At 31.9% G+C, this 17,216-nt stretch overlaps 1 protein-coding gene across 1 annotated transcript; it reads left to right on the plus strand.

The window, feature by feature from the left end:
* Nucleotides 1-580: 580 nt before the first annotated feature.
* LOC112681695 lies at nt 581-16,779 on the plus strand. The gene is made up of 6 exons (XM_025551976.1): nt 581-843; nt 13,327-13,569; nt 13,681-13,987; nt 14,059-14,334; nt 15,355-16,266; nt 16,389-16,779. Coding segments are annotated over exons 1-6 (1,746 nt in total). The 5' UTR covers nt 581-837; the 3' UTR covers nt 16,391-16,779.
* The last annotated feature ends 437 nt before the right edge of the window (nt 16,780-17,216 follow it).

Here is a 17,216-nt window from a genome sequence, read left to right on the forward strand (position 1 = left end):
ACAGTGGCGTAACTGAGAAAAAATCTAGGGGGCAATATAATATATTTATTATTACCAAAACCCTGACACCCCTCCCCCTCACCAGTTAAAACGTATTTTTAATGTATTTATTTTATACAGTTTATCTAATTGTTTGATTTTACATAAGTCTCTTAACTCATTTTGTGGTTTAGATTAACATAAATTGTAGGTAGCAGGTACTAGGTACCAATATTGTTAAATAATACCAATTAGAGTTCATTAATGAAAGGTGCTTTTTGTACTGTTGGATTATCTGGGGGAGGGGGGCAAAATTATACCTTTATCTCTCAAAAAATTGTCAGGGGGGCACTTGCCCCCCCCCCCCCCCCCCCCCCGAAAAAAAAAATTACGCCACTGGCTGTTGTTATTTGCTGCGGGCGGGCTAACGGGACGGGAGATTCCTGTCGGAAATCCGCGCGCCGTGACATCACGCACACGCGCGTTCGGGTACCATTACGCGACCCGGGTCCGGGCGGCCGGCGGAGAAAGGACCGCTTGTGCAAGAGGCGACCGGTGGTGGGATCGGCGTGGTGCGAGACGGGCGTTCAGGTAAAAGCCTCGCGCTACGGTACCGGGCACTGTGCGACGTGCGGCCCGCGAGAGTGCAAGTGTTCCAGACCACGACATCGAGAGTGAGTGCACCACGAGGTATTTTTTTTTTTTTTCTTCGCGCCCGCCGTGTACCGCCGAGTGTGCCGCAGCCGATCAACATTCGAACACGCCTTTTTGATCGTACGCGTGGTGCCGTTACGAATACTTCCACCGCGTCCGACCCGGTCCCGTCCGTCGTCCGTGATTGATGTGGGAACAGTCAAAATGAAGGTACGTTTCCGACGATTTTTCGCTCTTTGATTCTTACGGGCCACGACGACCAACGCGTTCGTGTTTGGTTCGCTCGATTTGTTTTTCGAACTGTCCGCGGGTCGGTCGTCTCGAACGGTTCTAGGGAATCGCTTTTCCGAATCGCCGGCACCGATGCGCTTCCCGATGACCGTTTAAAAAAAAAAAAAAATAATATGTTTTCTCGTTTTTATCACGACCGACCCTGGTCACATTAACCCATTCGAATCTACGAACCGTTATCGATTCGTCGAGGGGGGAAGCAGATGAACGATAACGCACACGCGTTACTGCGGTACGTTTGTATTTCGACGCTGGACACTCAAACGTTAACCATTTTGAAATTCTATTCCCGTCAACGGAGAATTTCACGCGTTTTGCGTAAAAATCGTAAAAATCTCTATTTTAACTCACAGAATTCTGTCAAGTATTATATCGATGTGGGCAGTTTAGATATTATCATACCAACATACGTGTACTTTACTAAGAGAAACACACGCTAATTGTTCGTCATACGGAGATTTTCACACTTGTACGGACGTTATTAAAACTAAAGTTTCTGCTGTGACAGAATAATAGTTATTTAGTTCGGTGATTATATTTTGGTCGATTTTATTAGACGCTTTATAATTATCGTAGTGTATTATCAAAACGACAAATATCAAATAGTCTAATAGGAAATCATATATTTTTTGGTATTTAAGTAATATTTCATTAGTTCTCGTTAATAATGCATGCTATTTTTGATAACGACTCTACGTATGAACATTTATATATTGGTACACAAAATATTTGAAAACTTCGAATTTCTGATAAACATGAATAAGAAATCAATGAACTATTACGCAATGGACAATACCCTTTAGTACCCTTTAGACATAATTGATATTCTTAATACGAATTTAAACTTATCCTTACCAAAGTTTGATTGTACTAGTGCGATACATTCAAAGTTGTAGACACTTAATTAGAGAAATAATTACAATTACTAATTATCGTCACATTAATCTTGTGTATAATGCTTTCACTATCACTGAATAATTGATACGGCATCATCATCACGGAATCATGAACCATTGTTTACTTACTTTCGCGACTATTATTAATTACTCGATTTCGCGAAACTTAATTCCGTCATTTTAATTCCTGACACAAACACAAAACGTTTAATTATTGTAATTTTATCATAGAGTGCTACTAATATTCACCGTTTTCAAACAGTGGAAGTTGTGCAAATTCTGCTGCTACCTCACTAATCTTTATTGATGAATTATTCTAGCGGGACTTCATACGTAATAGCATTACATACTAATTGGTCATTATTACAGGAACAGAATGTGATATTATTTAACGAACCGTTTGTGATATTATTAAATTGTACGAGTGTTGAAAATCCTATGGCCTAGCTTCAAAAAATAATCAAATATCATTTAGGATCAATGTATTTCAATATTCTGCAAATGCAGAAATCGATCGATTTAAATGTGTACACCGTTATCGTTTTACATATAGCTCTCGTTATCTGTTGATAATATGAAAAAAAAAAAGAAATGATTGTTTTCAAACTACGTAATACATTATAATGATGTTTATCGAAAAGAAAAATACGTATCCCGATCGTAATAATTACAATGGTACTCGAACGAAAGGAGCGTGTATAATAATTTTCATATTTGTATTATATATTCATAATGTACGTATTCGTATAGGTGTAGTTTTGCCGCCAAAACATCGACCGCAATGTTGATGTCTGAAGGTGAAAGTCAGTTGGTAACTGCAGTAAACATCTCGTGCGCGCGATAAAAATAAAAATAAAAAAACATTAAAAGAAAAATTGAACACAATAGTCGCATACAACAATAATAATAATAAAAATAATAGATGGAACAGTCGAATGATTGATTGTCTTTCTTGCATCGGCAATGATACAAAAACTAGAACGATATAAGTATCTATACTATACTTCGTGTATGAGTTCGGTTGACACGAAATACGCGAGTCGTAGAGAAAAATGTCCCGATTATAACAAAAACAATGTGACTGTATATAGTATATTATTTACATGTAGGCATACGTATATTGCATGGTTAGAAAATGTTATAGTTTCGTGTTGACGCGTGTATGTGCTGTGAACATATTATATTGAGTATAGGCGAAATTCGCTCATTTTAATAATGTTGAGTAATTACTCTGGAATATGTATTAAATTTCTCTGTTTTAAATTACAAAATACTATTACTGCGCTCTTGATCATCAGGTTTTTATTATAATACGCTCGCGCTTTAACTTGTGATTCTTCTGAGCAATAACGTGTTATATATAATTATTAACTAGAAGTCGACTTCATTTTAATGACCGATATCAATGCAAATATTGCGCTTATCGTTGTTACGCACAGGCACAGATAACTATGAAAAAATTAAAACATAAAAATATATAAAATCAACAAACCGTTTGTTCAAATAGTTATTATTTTCATAAGAAACCTAGAGAACTTAAGAACCGAGTTTGTGTAGATGGGTCTTAATTATAGGTTTACATATTTTCTAGACGGTAATATTTGAAATAATTAGTAAAATAGTTTAAACGTAGTCGATTAGCTAAAGAAAATAGTGCGTGATTCCACACTAAAATCGCAGTAGATGTGATTTAATTGATTAACTGCGTAAGCGCTCATATAGATGTAGGAGAAAACGACAACAAAACATGACGAAGAAACTATTTATTTACGACCCGTCGGAAGAAAACGCGAATCGGGGAGATAAACGAGGTATCTACAAACATAAGCAACATCACACAACGCACGCACACATACCTGTATATACATACAGTGTGTTTATGGAAGTGTATTGTCAACGAACAACCGTAGACAGTGCCGATTCGCTTTACCGGTAAAATGTCGGAACATTTCGTATTTCCGCCGGATCAAACTTCATCTCTTTTCTGCCGAATTGTAATTTTATTTTATTTTTAGCACACGTATCGCATATAGGTTGGTAAATAGTTATACATTTTATTATTTTTTTTCATTAATATTATTATTATTGCTTAAATACAATATGTAAAAACAACCAACATGGAATTATACGATTATTATTATTTACTAATTACATTATTTTAAAATAATAGTTATCATATTGAAACTATTTATTTAACCATATTTAATGAAAGTGCAATTTTTAATGTACCTAATAACAAAAATTAATATTACAAAATCGAACATGTTGACCAATAACCATACCTATTGAATACACTATTATTTTATTCTTGGAAAATTGTAAATAAATCGCCTATTTAATTTTAATTTATGATGGGAGAGAATTTTTAAAATTTGAAATGCTATTATAAATACTCAGTGCGGTATAAACCATTGTTTTCATATATCATGTTAAATATATATTTCACCGAATACGCTTGAATGTATTCATTACAATGTAGTATTTTATAACAATAAGAATATTTTTGCTATCGGAAGGTGTAAAGAAACGAAGTTTGTTTGGGCGGTAAATAGAATCACACAGGAATATGTGTTAAAAGTATTTGATGACAACATATAGCATCATCAACTTCTTGTAATTTCGTATATTTTTATCTTTGTAATTCTGCAATAATTGCGGTTGGGATGACCGATTGGTAAAGGGTGACTGGGAGTTCCAGGAAGAGAGAAACGTCAACCGAGTAACAATGACGTAACAGTGGACCGAGGATGTTGAATGGCTATTATAAACGCATAAAATAGCCGTAGTAATCTGTAAAATTTAATAAGAAGATATAATATATTTTTATTTACCAACGACTTATAATAACTGTAGTAGTATATTAGTATCATTAATTAAAAATACATTTATTTATGATATAATGATAGTACACACCGAAATCGACCGATTCACCGTCTACACACGTTTTTTTCGCTGGGCCGAGTAATACACGATCTACTCAGCCGGCGGTTTAGACATGCCGAGTAAAGTCAACTTTGGTAGTGGGCTCAGTCGCTCGGCAGATTGAATAGAAACGGTTTCTATTCACTCGCTCGGTCGTTTTACTGGACCTAGTACCAGTTCCTTGAGTTTACACGAGACAGTGCTCGGCCGAGTACTCGTCATGTGTAAACAAGGCATTAAATTTATTATTATATATTCTATATATTATTTATATTACCAAATTATGAGTCTTCGCATTTCACTCTACATAGTTGTATCGATTTCTGTTGAGCTAACAAAGTGTTATGATTACGATTATTATTTTATGATACGACTGCTTGAATTTAAATCGAGCCAGTGGCACGTAACAAATAAATTATAGCCGTCGTTACTCTTGTCGGTCTTTACTATTTTTTACTTCCATATTCTGATTATTTATTAATATAAAAGTAAGTAGTGCAGTAAATGATTTTTGAATTCGAAAAGTAAAAATAAAACTAAACGGTGACGAAAATCTAATCTAATCGTAATTTTTTCGAATTGTACCCGCTCCAAGCGTATAGAATGAATCCGGTACCATACGGGCGACCGTCGAGTGACATATTATAGTGTTGACCAGTAGCGCAACCAGGATTTATTTTAGAGCGGAGCGTGGGGGCTTATATATTTGAAAAAAATTTAAATTTGGAATTTATTTAATGAGGAGAATGAAGTAAGGTTGAGTTAACCACATGTTTTAGGAGGAGTCACAATGCCAACCCTGCTCCCCTAGTCTTTACCGTACACGTGGTTATTACCGCATTCGATTCAGATTCGTGATTAATATACGCATCTCTACGATCAGTTTCCGTCACGTTGGAAGCAGATTTCTCCGCGTGGGCCGTCGTCGAAGCTTTGATCAGACTAGCGTGGATTTACTCACATAAACAAAATATATATATATATATATGTGTGTGTGTGTGTGTGTGTATAACGTGCAGCGAGTAGCACAAGCGCGTTTAGAAAGCATGAACGAGAGCGCCACGTGATCGCCCGATATTGCGCGTGTCACACATCCACAGCTACGCGAGATTTCCGATTCGGTGGCGCTTTTGGTGAACGCACCGTGGTTTCCTATGCCGTGGCGGTTGCGTCAATGTCTACCGAAATTCGTCGACGATGAGACCCGTGAAGGTCGCCATCGCTACGACGAATCTTTCGTCTACGGGAAACCGTTTTATTTCTTTCCATCGCGAACGATTAACATCATCGACGACCAAGCGCGGCCGCAGGATAAAATTCCATACGGGGCAAGATTAAAATTCCAAGGGCCAGAACAACGTGTATCTAGAAATAGATGAGAACAAAATCAAATACCATAGAAATCGGTGCTCGAGAGAATTTATAGTTTTAAGCGATATGCAGTCATGTGTAAACATTGTAAAAAAATAAATACGTCCAAGATTATACATTTTAGATTATTTAAAAATACAATACATTTTACCAAACTTCATAAATGGATCTCAATAAAATTATGTTATATGTTATTATGTATATTATGTTATAATTAATATGCTTGGTATTATATACGTAAATTGAGAATAGTTTTGAAACAAAAATTCTCAGTTGGAGAAATGACCCCTTTGCCCCTCCTACGGTCGCACATATCGTCGACCGTTTTGGGCACGAAAATGATGACGGATTTTTCAGATAAAACAAAAATTGGTATTACCATTATTGTTATAATATTAACGTTATTGTACAGTAGATAACCATTTCGGACCGATTTCCGAATTACATATATTGCATGCGTTTTCGTTGTGTTACACTTAAGCGTGTCTAAAACACCGTGTACTAATAGATTTTTTTTCTTTTTTACATAATCTTCCGATTTTTTCCTCATCTATTGTATGCAGTATATGGTTTTAAATTTTTGGCGAACTGATGGAACAAAAATAAACGTAACATGGGTCGACTATATTGATATATCGGTTCCTAAACCATATTTTTCTTATATAATTCATTGGTAAAAGTACGCAATTGTTGAAAGCTCAAGTTGTATACACCTATTTATTACATATTTCCATTAACACTATTATTAGTTATTTTCTTTTTCGCTGTACGATATTAAAATTTAAATACAATACAGGCTTCCGTGTTAATAAAAATAATTTGTAACATCGATCGACTGTTAACTAATCGTATGCATTGAAGTTTTTTTTTTTTAATGTACATTTATTTTACTGAAAACTTGGAGTTGGGTAACCTTGTGTTTGTTAAATACTTAATTAGAAATAAGTAATTAACCCTGTATAGTGTTATGGTAAATTAGTAAAATATTTATTTCAATCGATCGTTATAGATTTAGTAAATACTAAATACGCCTTCGTAAGGTTATATTTTCACTAATTCAAGTGATTGTCGAAATGTGGAAGGTTCCGGAGGTCTGCCGAAAAACATATTTACTTCAAAGTTCGAGTTTACTTCAAGGACACGACTAATCCTCGGTCCCGAACGGTCACTCATTCGTCGATACATTGGTTGTGCGAGTCTATTCGTGTTTGTCTACGTTGTGCGATAGTCGTGTAATATTATATCTTGGGCCATACGACCGACACTAACCGGTATAGTCCTTTTCCCGCCAACACTTGAATTTTTAACAAATACATAACATAATAAATCCAGTTTAGGCGTTCTAAAAGGTAAACTGGTTTATTGTTAATGCATATATTAAGATATACATGTGTATCATACATTTCATAACAGATACTCAAAGACATATATAAATATTGCGACTGATTTCGTTGTGCAAGTTTGTCGTAATGATGACTAAGTAAAACAATACGTTAATAATAATATTTTTGAATAATTATTTTTTAAGAAAGATATTATTTAATCAGTAGTGGTTGGCCATCTGCCAATATGTGTAGTATACCTGGTTATTATGTTTACGAAGTTTACGATCGAGTAAGCCGACGACATTACACGTAATTTTTAATGTAGTATTACAATGTATGTTATCATTTCCTCATGATTAAATTAAAAAAAAAACAGCTTACATATGGTGGAAATGTATTAAAATATTCTACTTAAAATTCATTCACTAAGAGTGACAAAAAAAAAAAAAAAATGAATTACGTAAAACGAAAATATTAAACTAATAACTATATTCTACGCCAGAGATTTAAAATTAGATTATATACTCGTGTTTCTTAGAATATATTAGAAAATAATGCACGTTGTGTACAAGTCACAACCTAGATGTTTTGAATTCATAAGAGGTTAATATACATATTATTATCATTACTCATGTAGGCATTTAATATACGCATGTTTACGTACCCGTAACTCATGTGTCGTGACAGATTTCATCCGTAAAATTAATTAATTTACATAAAATCGAAGACATTAGTCGTATACACTATTTATAGAAAAACTAGAAAGCAAAACTCAATTTTTTGTAAGAATCTATTTAAATTTAGAAATCATATGTTGTTCTTAATCCAATATCACCGTATTAATTATTAGAAAATGAACTTCTAATATGCATAAACTATTCGATTAAACAATATTATCATCAGAAGACACATTATCATAAATTGTTTTCCATATAAAAAAAAAAAAAAAACGCGATTGACTGTAACATTTTTTTATAAACTAGATTTTATACTTTGTTAAATAATTAATTTTTAAATCATCATACCTTTTATCATTATTTCGTAGAATAAAGGTACTATATTATTCTTACAATAGGTAAATTAAAGTTTCAGCACTTTTATAGAAAAGAGCATAATTCAAATTCACAACAATATAAAATATAAATAATAAACTCAACTATTATTTTCGTGAATATTAAGAATATTATGCAACATAAATGTTCTGTTTTGTCGTTCAATATTGGAATTTCTGTCTCTTTCATTTACGAACAAAGTTGAAGTTATATAATCCGATGACTTTCAACAAAAGTAATGTTACAGTAGTTTTATTTTAATGATGAGTGATCTAAATGTTAAATTAACAGATAGATCCAAATATGCATTCTGGTACAATCTACAAATTACATTTCATATATGTATGTAATACATAGATACATTAAATATGTCACACTACGCAATTTTAAAAAAAATATTTTATTTATTTATATCAGTGTTATGATTATACATTTTAAAAATATTAGATTTGTAGTATTCGAGTAATTTAAAAAAGTATTTTTCTTTAATGAATGATGATAACCTGCTGTTTAATTTTGAACTATCACAATTATTTATTTCAATACAAACCAGAAATAAATTATAAATTTGATTTACAATTTTAAATAATTTGTAAACAAATACTTGACTTAAATTAGTTACTTAATAATATTTATCAGTGTAATGTATTATGATAAATATTGTACTATCCTTAATCTTAGATTAGATGAAAAAGAACAAAATCAATGGAACGATAATTTCTTCTTTTCACCATTATGTGCAGAATCTAAACGTAGTTTTACCTAAAAGATGTTAAACGATTATAAATTTTAATTTTTTGTTATTCAAAAATATTTAAATATTTAAATAATTGAACCAACCAAAGGAGTATTATAAATTTATTACTCCAGATATAGGTTATATATTTCTCGTCTTCATTGAGTTACCGAATGTTGATTTTCGTATACATCACCATGCTCATTAACTTATATATTTTTGTGTTGTAGGTATCTTAATAAAGTTTCACTTTGAGTATTACCTTAAAATAGTGAAATATCATCAATATTAACATAAACATTAATTATTCAATTAGTTGTACTTTTTCATTTTCAATGTTATTATTTTTGTTAGAAAATTGCAAACCATAGTCATATTAAGACTTATTCATACTTTCTGTAGTAATAAAAATGTAATAATAAAATAAACATTCTTATAAAAAAAAAAAAAAAACTGAACTAACACTATTTCAATCAAAATCAGATGTTCTTAACAAAAGAAATTGGTAAAATTATGTCATACAATTCCTTTATAATATACGTACATTTATAGTATGCACCAACTCATTGTTATCATAAAATAATATTAAATTATACATTACCTTATCTATCCTATATAAAAACATTAGAATTCAAAAATCTTCCATTTTCCATGCATTTATGAATTCATTACTAGAAGGCAAATTCTTATCATTGTGATAGTAAAACCAATCACTGCAAATTAAAATTAGTTTCATAAATTATTTTTCTAGTAGGTATACCCAGTAGTAATACCTTGTACTCGTACTGCCGTTGACGGATACTGATTATAATTTTCATAATGTAACGTAAAATTATGTAACAATGCAAGTTTTTTTTAAATTTTTTTATCTTGTTTTATCATTTTTCCATAACTAATTATTATTTCTCTGTACTTCCTTGTTAGTTGGAGATGTGTTTAACTAAGAAGCGTGCCATAAATATTGCGCAATTGCACTTAAAAATAAGCATTAAAACAACTATACATATTCCACATTGTTTGGTACAAAATTACTAAAAATAAATACCAACAAATGCGTATACTCTAAATACGCAACAATATATTGGTATATACGAGAAGATTTAATTTGGATTTTCGAGTTTTCAAGTATTTATTTCATATAAACAGGTATGAATTTGGTAACGAAGTTATCACATTATTCACATATCAAATATTTTATATCAAATAGAAAACGAAAGGAGAATAATATTCTATATTATATTATTTATTTCCAAAATTTTTATGACGTATGCTGAGTTGACCATTATGTCATAAGAATAATATTTTATATATGTTGCCTATACAAGGACCAAGCAATCACTCATTCCGGAACCCAAAATGAAAGCGTTTCCCTTTTATTTTTAATAACGTCATCACGTCGACAAGAAGATAGTCTTGATTTTTACTATTTAATTTAATTTTTAATGATATATCTCACACTAATTTGAAAACACTATTATTATTTTTTTACGAAATTTGTACATTGTAACATGCCTATTTAACATAACATAATAGTAACACAAAAGTAATAATATTAATAGGCATACGCTGTTACAACAATAAAATTGAATTTTAGTATTCCCACTCTATTTTAATTCTTCTAAAATATTTATTATACTTTTTTCTAGTACTCTAAATAAATGCACATAAAATATTATATTATTCTATAACATTCACAAAGAATCTTTTTATGATAATAGATATAAGCGTTGATACAAATATCAGCTACAAATAAATCGTAATATTAGAGTAGGAAAAATATTTCTTTCAAAAAAATCAAGAAATAAAATCTTTTAATTGTTTTCATTTATTAAAACAAAAAAATAAACATATTTACTATCGATTTAAAAGTTTCCAATTATTATAAAAAATAATAATTAGGCACGTCATAATAAATGAAATAAATAATTTAAAAAATAATTTGATATATTTTTTCTGCCTAAACAATTTCACTTTTATGTATTTGAGTAGGTACTAAAAATATTTGCAGAATCAAGAAAGGAAGGTCTGGGTCGTTTAGGGTCAACCATGTAGTTTTTGCTTTACGTAACTATGCAATAACAATCTTTCTTAAAACAGGTTCCAATAGCAAAAGACAAATATATATGTACAAACAAAAAAAAAAATAACTGTAATAATATAACTCTAAGGAAATTATTAATTACTACTCCGTAGAAAAATAAAAATTTTAACTAGATAATATGTGTTATTGAAACATATTTTCTCTGATAGACTTTATAGATATATTTTGTTTTTCTAGTTTTTATTTTTATATATTATACATATATTTATTTTTAGATTCATTATCAACATTTTTGTCATAATTTTAAAATTATTTGTCATTTTTTTTAAATAGAAACAATACCTTTCATTGTCGTGAGAATGTTCCATTATCCCATCAACAAAAAAACTCATTCAAACCTGTTTTCATTTGTTTTTAAATATTTAATAATGGTTATTATAAACATAAATTTCAAGAAATATGTATATTTATAAAATATATTACAGATCTTATTCTAACGGGCAGTAAAACCCAAATTGAGTAGCAGGAAATTCAGTAGGGCAGTGGACATTATGAATATGGGCACCTTAGAAAATATAATTTTCCTTAAAATAATAAAATAGAATTTCTACTGAGTATTTGAAATGTGTGTAATTTATAAACCCAACCTAGTACCTAATAAGTAATAATTATATAAAGTTTTCAATCTTTGCTACTTTGATGATTAATTAATCTATGAAATTTAAATTTAAATAGTGGTATATGAATAACGGAAAAAATCCGTATTTTTTTTAATATTTTACCATGCCATGGACAAAATGATAAAGTATCCATATACAATTTATTTGGGAAGGGGGTAAGTATTATAATTCAATTAAATTTCATAAAACTCTTTTCAGTGTGTTTGGGCAGTAGGTAAAAATCCTTAGAATAAACCCTGATATATTAGAATATATAATTTTTTAAAAAAAAAAACACATGTTTTTATTCAAAGATTTAAACTGTAAATTAATTATTTATTTAAACAATTTCACATTGGCTTATCAATAATCTTTGTTTAAATTTATGTAGACAATAGTATTTTAATCTATTACTACCGTTAAATTCAATTGGAAAACAAATTTTATAAGCTAACGTACGTATGAGTATTCGAACAACGTACATACTTTCACAATCGTGTTAAACAATTCTGAGACCAATTATTTATATACAAAAGTTATGTTAATGAAAAAAATTGTTTATTATACAATTTTCTCAATGTTTGTTTATACTTCCTAGTTATTATTTTATTTTTTATTATTCAAATAAAATTCAAAATTCTTTTTTGATTAAAAATACTATTTATGATTTAAGTATAACTATAGTTAAAATCTATTAAAACAATCAACCTAAAAAATTAATAATGGCCTGAAACAAATAAAATAAAGTACATATCAGTTTTAGAATTAATATAATTAGCTATAAACTTCTCGGCCATGCAAATCATATCACATCTGATATCAAACGTTTGATTTCAACCATTATTACTGGTAGTGTACGTAGTTTGTATAGGGCTGTGCCTAACGTACATTTATATTATTACACATAAGTTAGTGTAGTAATCATTACAACAGCGTCAGTCTGCTGCAATTGGATGTCTAATTACTTTTAATTGTACTTAATTATTTGTATTTACGTACGACATATGTTATAATAAATAACCAATACTCTGTGAATTTAGCAGTGGCTAAATGAGGTAACACATTACTTTCATTTCAAGATGACCGGAACTAGCTAGGTGTAGCAGGATAAACGAGTTCCGTAATAACAATATTAACCGAATCTAAACTTTCTCCTACCATACAGACAAATAATAAATCTAATACCGTAGTTTGAACTGTGGTCATCATATAACTTGTTAATCACAATTTAAGACAGCAAAAATTATTTCAAAACCCGATGAATGTGACATTAGCTGCTTTTCCACACGTATTTATGAAATTAGTTCTGCGATTTGATACACACACTATGATATAATATCATTGCGACAAACCAATTATTGTAGTCATTAATATTACCATCAAGGTATGTGTTTTTACAGATCTTCGTGTTAACAATAGTTATTTTCGCTGTTGGTGGTTATGTCACACAAGCAACGTCCCTGGATCCCTTGGATCACGTCGAACCAGATGGTGTGAAAAACGATAACGACGATACAAGAACCAAGAGATCTGGTGAAATTTTTTCGTCACTAATAAAGAAAAAATTAGGATTATTCAACTCTCTATCCGGGACGTCATCGGGAAAATCTATCGACCATCAATCACATTATGAAGAGCCGTTGGTAGGTCAAATTAGTAATACTATAACGATGATATGAAATTTTCCATACATGGATAATATCACTAAACGATTATATTTTTAATACCGTGACACATCAACAAATGCTTTTCAGTCTTACAATACGAAATCATTTAATTTATGGGGCGTCAAAAAGGCGATTATATCATCGGTGTTTCAAGCCGCGAAAGCGATAACAGGTGGAGTGATTGCTCTCAAAGGTCAACTTATTAAGGCTAATGGTCACGTAGTCGTGGCCAAAGGAAAGCTAATGCAGACCAAGGGTGAAGCGATTTCAAACTTTGGGAAAACCATTGCGACACATGCGTTCGATACCCACCACGATTCACATATCGATGAACCACCATCCGCAATAGGTTATTATAACCAATTGCCCGTCACGCCGATGCATCAACCTACCAGTAAAAAACTTCCATTTAGTTTGTTAATTTATTTTTATTTTCTCAAATCTAAGCAGACTCGTTGCTTACAGGTTATGGAGCTGCTACCGCGTTGGGATATCAGGGACAAATGTACTCTGGTAACGTGTACCCGGTTCCCGCATATTCCAGCAACACGTTCGTTAGCCAAACGCACCCCAACAATGCGTACCAAGTTGCTGCTCAAAATTATCAGACAGGATTCGCAGTGCCACAGACCGGTTACGAAAGCGGTTCTGGTTACATCGGATACGGTGGTAACGGATTTACGGCAAAAAGAGCGGTACAAAGCCCACAAGAATCGACTAACAATCAAGCGAAAAGTGACTGTAAGTAAATTTGTGTTGAAACGATAACATTCTGTTTACGTTGTAAGCTATGTCGACACATAACGTTAACAGTAATTGAATCCATTATTCAGGTACAACATTTTAAAAATATGAAGGACTACAGGGAAGAACAATAATTGTAAAAAAAAAAAAATATATGATAATTATATCATATTTTCATTTGTTTTAAATAGTAAATTAAATTTTTTTAATTTTATCAAAAATGAATTTTGTTATCACAGTAGATTTTTTTGACTTATTTCGTACTTCATCTCTTAATTTTTTGAGTGCTGGAACTTTAAAACTGCAATTCTTAACAGTTTAGGAACATTGACTATTATCGTTTTCTCCGTATCTCTTCACATATTATTCAAAGATATTTAAGGCATATACGGTTCTTTATAGAATTGATTATATTTCTTATATGTATTATATAATTCATGTTTGATAAATATCTACTAATGTCTAGCATAACTTCCAAACGTCAAAATCGAAATTATTTTAAACCGGTGGAATTATATTGTTATTGTATTGTTGGTTATGAATAATGATTACTATTTAGTACAATCATTAATACGTTAAAAAAAATACATTCACAAACAAAATGTTAAATTATACTCAAAAATAGCTTTGTTCGCCGTCTATAAACATTAATTTGTTCACTAACAATATGGCATTCCAAAAAATTCCTGAACATTTTTTTGTAGCCCGTCAATGAGCCAAGACGAATATTACGTGGTTGCATTGTTGAATGAACTCGATGCCCCCGTAGACACTAATTCTCATGCCTGAATTGTAACTTTCTATAAATTGGCAGTTTTATACGTGAGTAGAGTGTAATATTAGAGTCACGAACACGCAAGCTCATAAATGCTTAGATACATAATAATAAATGTAGAGATAATGGCAGACGTTTAAGTCACTAGAAAACGGACGAGGGTAGCGGACGAAAGTGACGAGTAGATTTTATCACGTTTTCGATATTATACTAATAGTTACAATTCATGCGTGTTGTTGCAGTGGACAAAGATGGGGTACGAGCGGGATTAGTGATATTCAAACCGATCAAAATGCCTCAAAGCCTACCAGGCAGCACAGCAGCGTCTCAGAGCATACAACAGATGCTCGGTCAACAATCGTCACAGTCGAATGGTATTCGCCCGACCGACACCAAAACCTTACAGAACACCGGGTTCCAAAACCCGTTCCCTGGATTCCAAGGGGCGCAAACGAGCGGATCCCAAGGGACACAAGGAAACGGATTTCAAGGAGGAGCACAAACGAGTGGTAATCAAGGAGCGTATTCGGGAGGTTACCAGTTGCCGCAATCGGGCGGTTACCAGTTGCCACAAGCGGAAGGATACTCGGGGTACCAGAACCCGGGGTACCAGGTGCCAAACACGCAATACCGTTTGCCGGCGACCGGCGGAGGCAGTGACAGCGTCGAGCAGATCCCCAGTCAGGGATACCAATTGCAGAGCTTCGAGTTCCAGCAGCCGGCCAACAGCCAAGAGTTCAACCAACAGCTGACTGCGTTCTCGGGCCAGCAGCTGCAACCGGACTTTTCGCAGGAGAACAACTACGGCAGCGACCAACACGACTCGGCTTCGACCTCGGAGGAACGGGTCTCGGAGCCTTTGCGCAAAGCGACCAAATCGAAACAGAAAGCGGTGGACCGTTTCCCTGGTAACTTTTTTCTGCCGACCACGGTGAATTATAGCGGCGAGGATAGCGGCAGCGGCGAAAGTGACGGATTTGCCGCAGTGCGCTCAAAAAAGCGCAGCGTGCCCAAAAAAGACCATTCAGATATTGTTCCACAGTCCCAGGATAGCATCGTGCCATTGAAGTACCATGACAGTTCGAACGAGGAAGACCAGGCACGATTGAAGCACACCGTTCAACGGTTCTTCAGTATGCTACAAAAACAACACTGTAAGTATGGTCATAAATTGTTTTAAATCCATTCCAAGTACTCAGTCCAGTCTTGTCGGATCAGTGGAGTAGGCGGTAAATGGTAAGCCAGTGGTAATTACCGAATTTTCTTATGATTCTAGGAGTACATCAATGTTTTACCTTCTGGACTTTAACGTTGTAGATGGGACCAGAATGCCTGTAAAAACACTGTTCAAATGAATCAAACACAGTCTGAAACATCTGTAAACGACCGTGTTTACATAGCTAGTCAATTTTATGATGTATTATTTTGTTCACATTTAAAACCCATTGTTTTTGTACAATTATTTTTTTTACTACTAGACCATTATTTACGTCCATTTTTATGATTATTTTAAAACATAACTTGCTCAAATCCATGTAAGAACATTCATAATCGATTAATGAAAATTTCAATACAAAGTATATCAATACGTTTACCATAATTCATGGCAATTATTATTTATTAAAAATCATTAATTGTTTTCTCACGATTTCTGAAGCTTATGAAAGTGAAAACGATTTGATAAATATATATTGTAGTATTATAAATTGTAAATTGTGTATTAAACAGTTAAATATAATAGACATTTTAGTATGATATTAGCATTAAAAATATTAGATTGGTAAATAATTATTAAGTTATAATTATAATAAATTATGGGTTTAGCTACAACGCACTACGCTCATAATATGTGTAGTCTAGTTAAATCGAATTTTATCACAAATAAATAGTAATAAAACTGTATTAATTGTGTAATGTTAAAATTATAGTACAAAATTACAAAAATACACTAATTGTAAATTGTAAAATTGCTGCAATTTTTATTTCTGTATTTTAAATACATTTAACTATTTGTGAAATGTAATTGTATTTCAAATATATATATTTAACAATAACCTGAATTGTTCATATTAAAAAATAAATCATTATAATATTTAAAATGTAA

The sequence above is a fragment of the Sipha flava genome, unplaced genomic scaffold (assembly GCF_003268045.1).
Source record: "Sipha flava isolate LNK unplaced genomic scaffold, YSA_version1 194_pilon_pilon, whole genome shotgun sequence".
Classification (NCBI taxonomy): Eukaryota; Metazoa; Arthropoda; class Insecta; order Hemiptera; family Aphididae; genus Sipha; species Sipha flava.

Excerpts from the sequence above, each read along its gene's own strand:
- LOC112681695 (XM_025551976.1), top strand. Across the intron at positions 13,570-13,680 it reads CACATTATGAAGAGCCGTTG|TCTTACAATACGAAATCATT; the intron begins GTAGGTCAAATT and ends AATGCTTTTCAG. Across the intron at positions 14,335-15,354 it reads CAATCAAGCGAAAAGTGACT|TGGACAAAGATGGGGTACGA; the intron begins GTAAGTAAATTT and ends GTGTTGTTGCAG.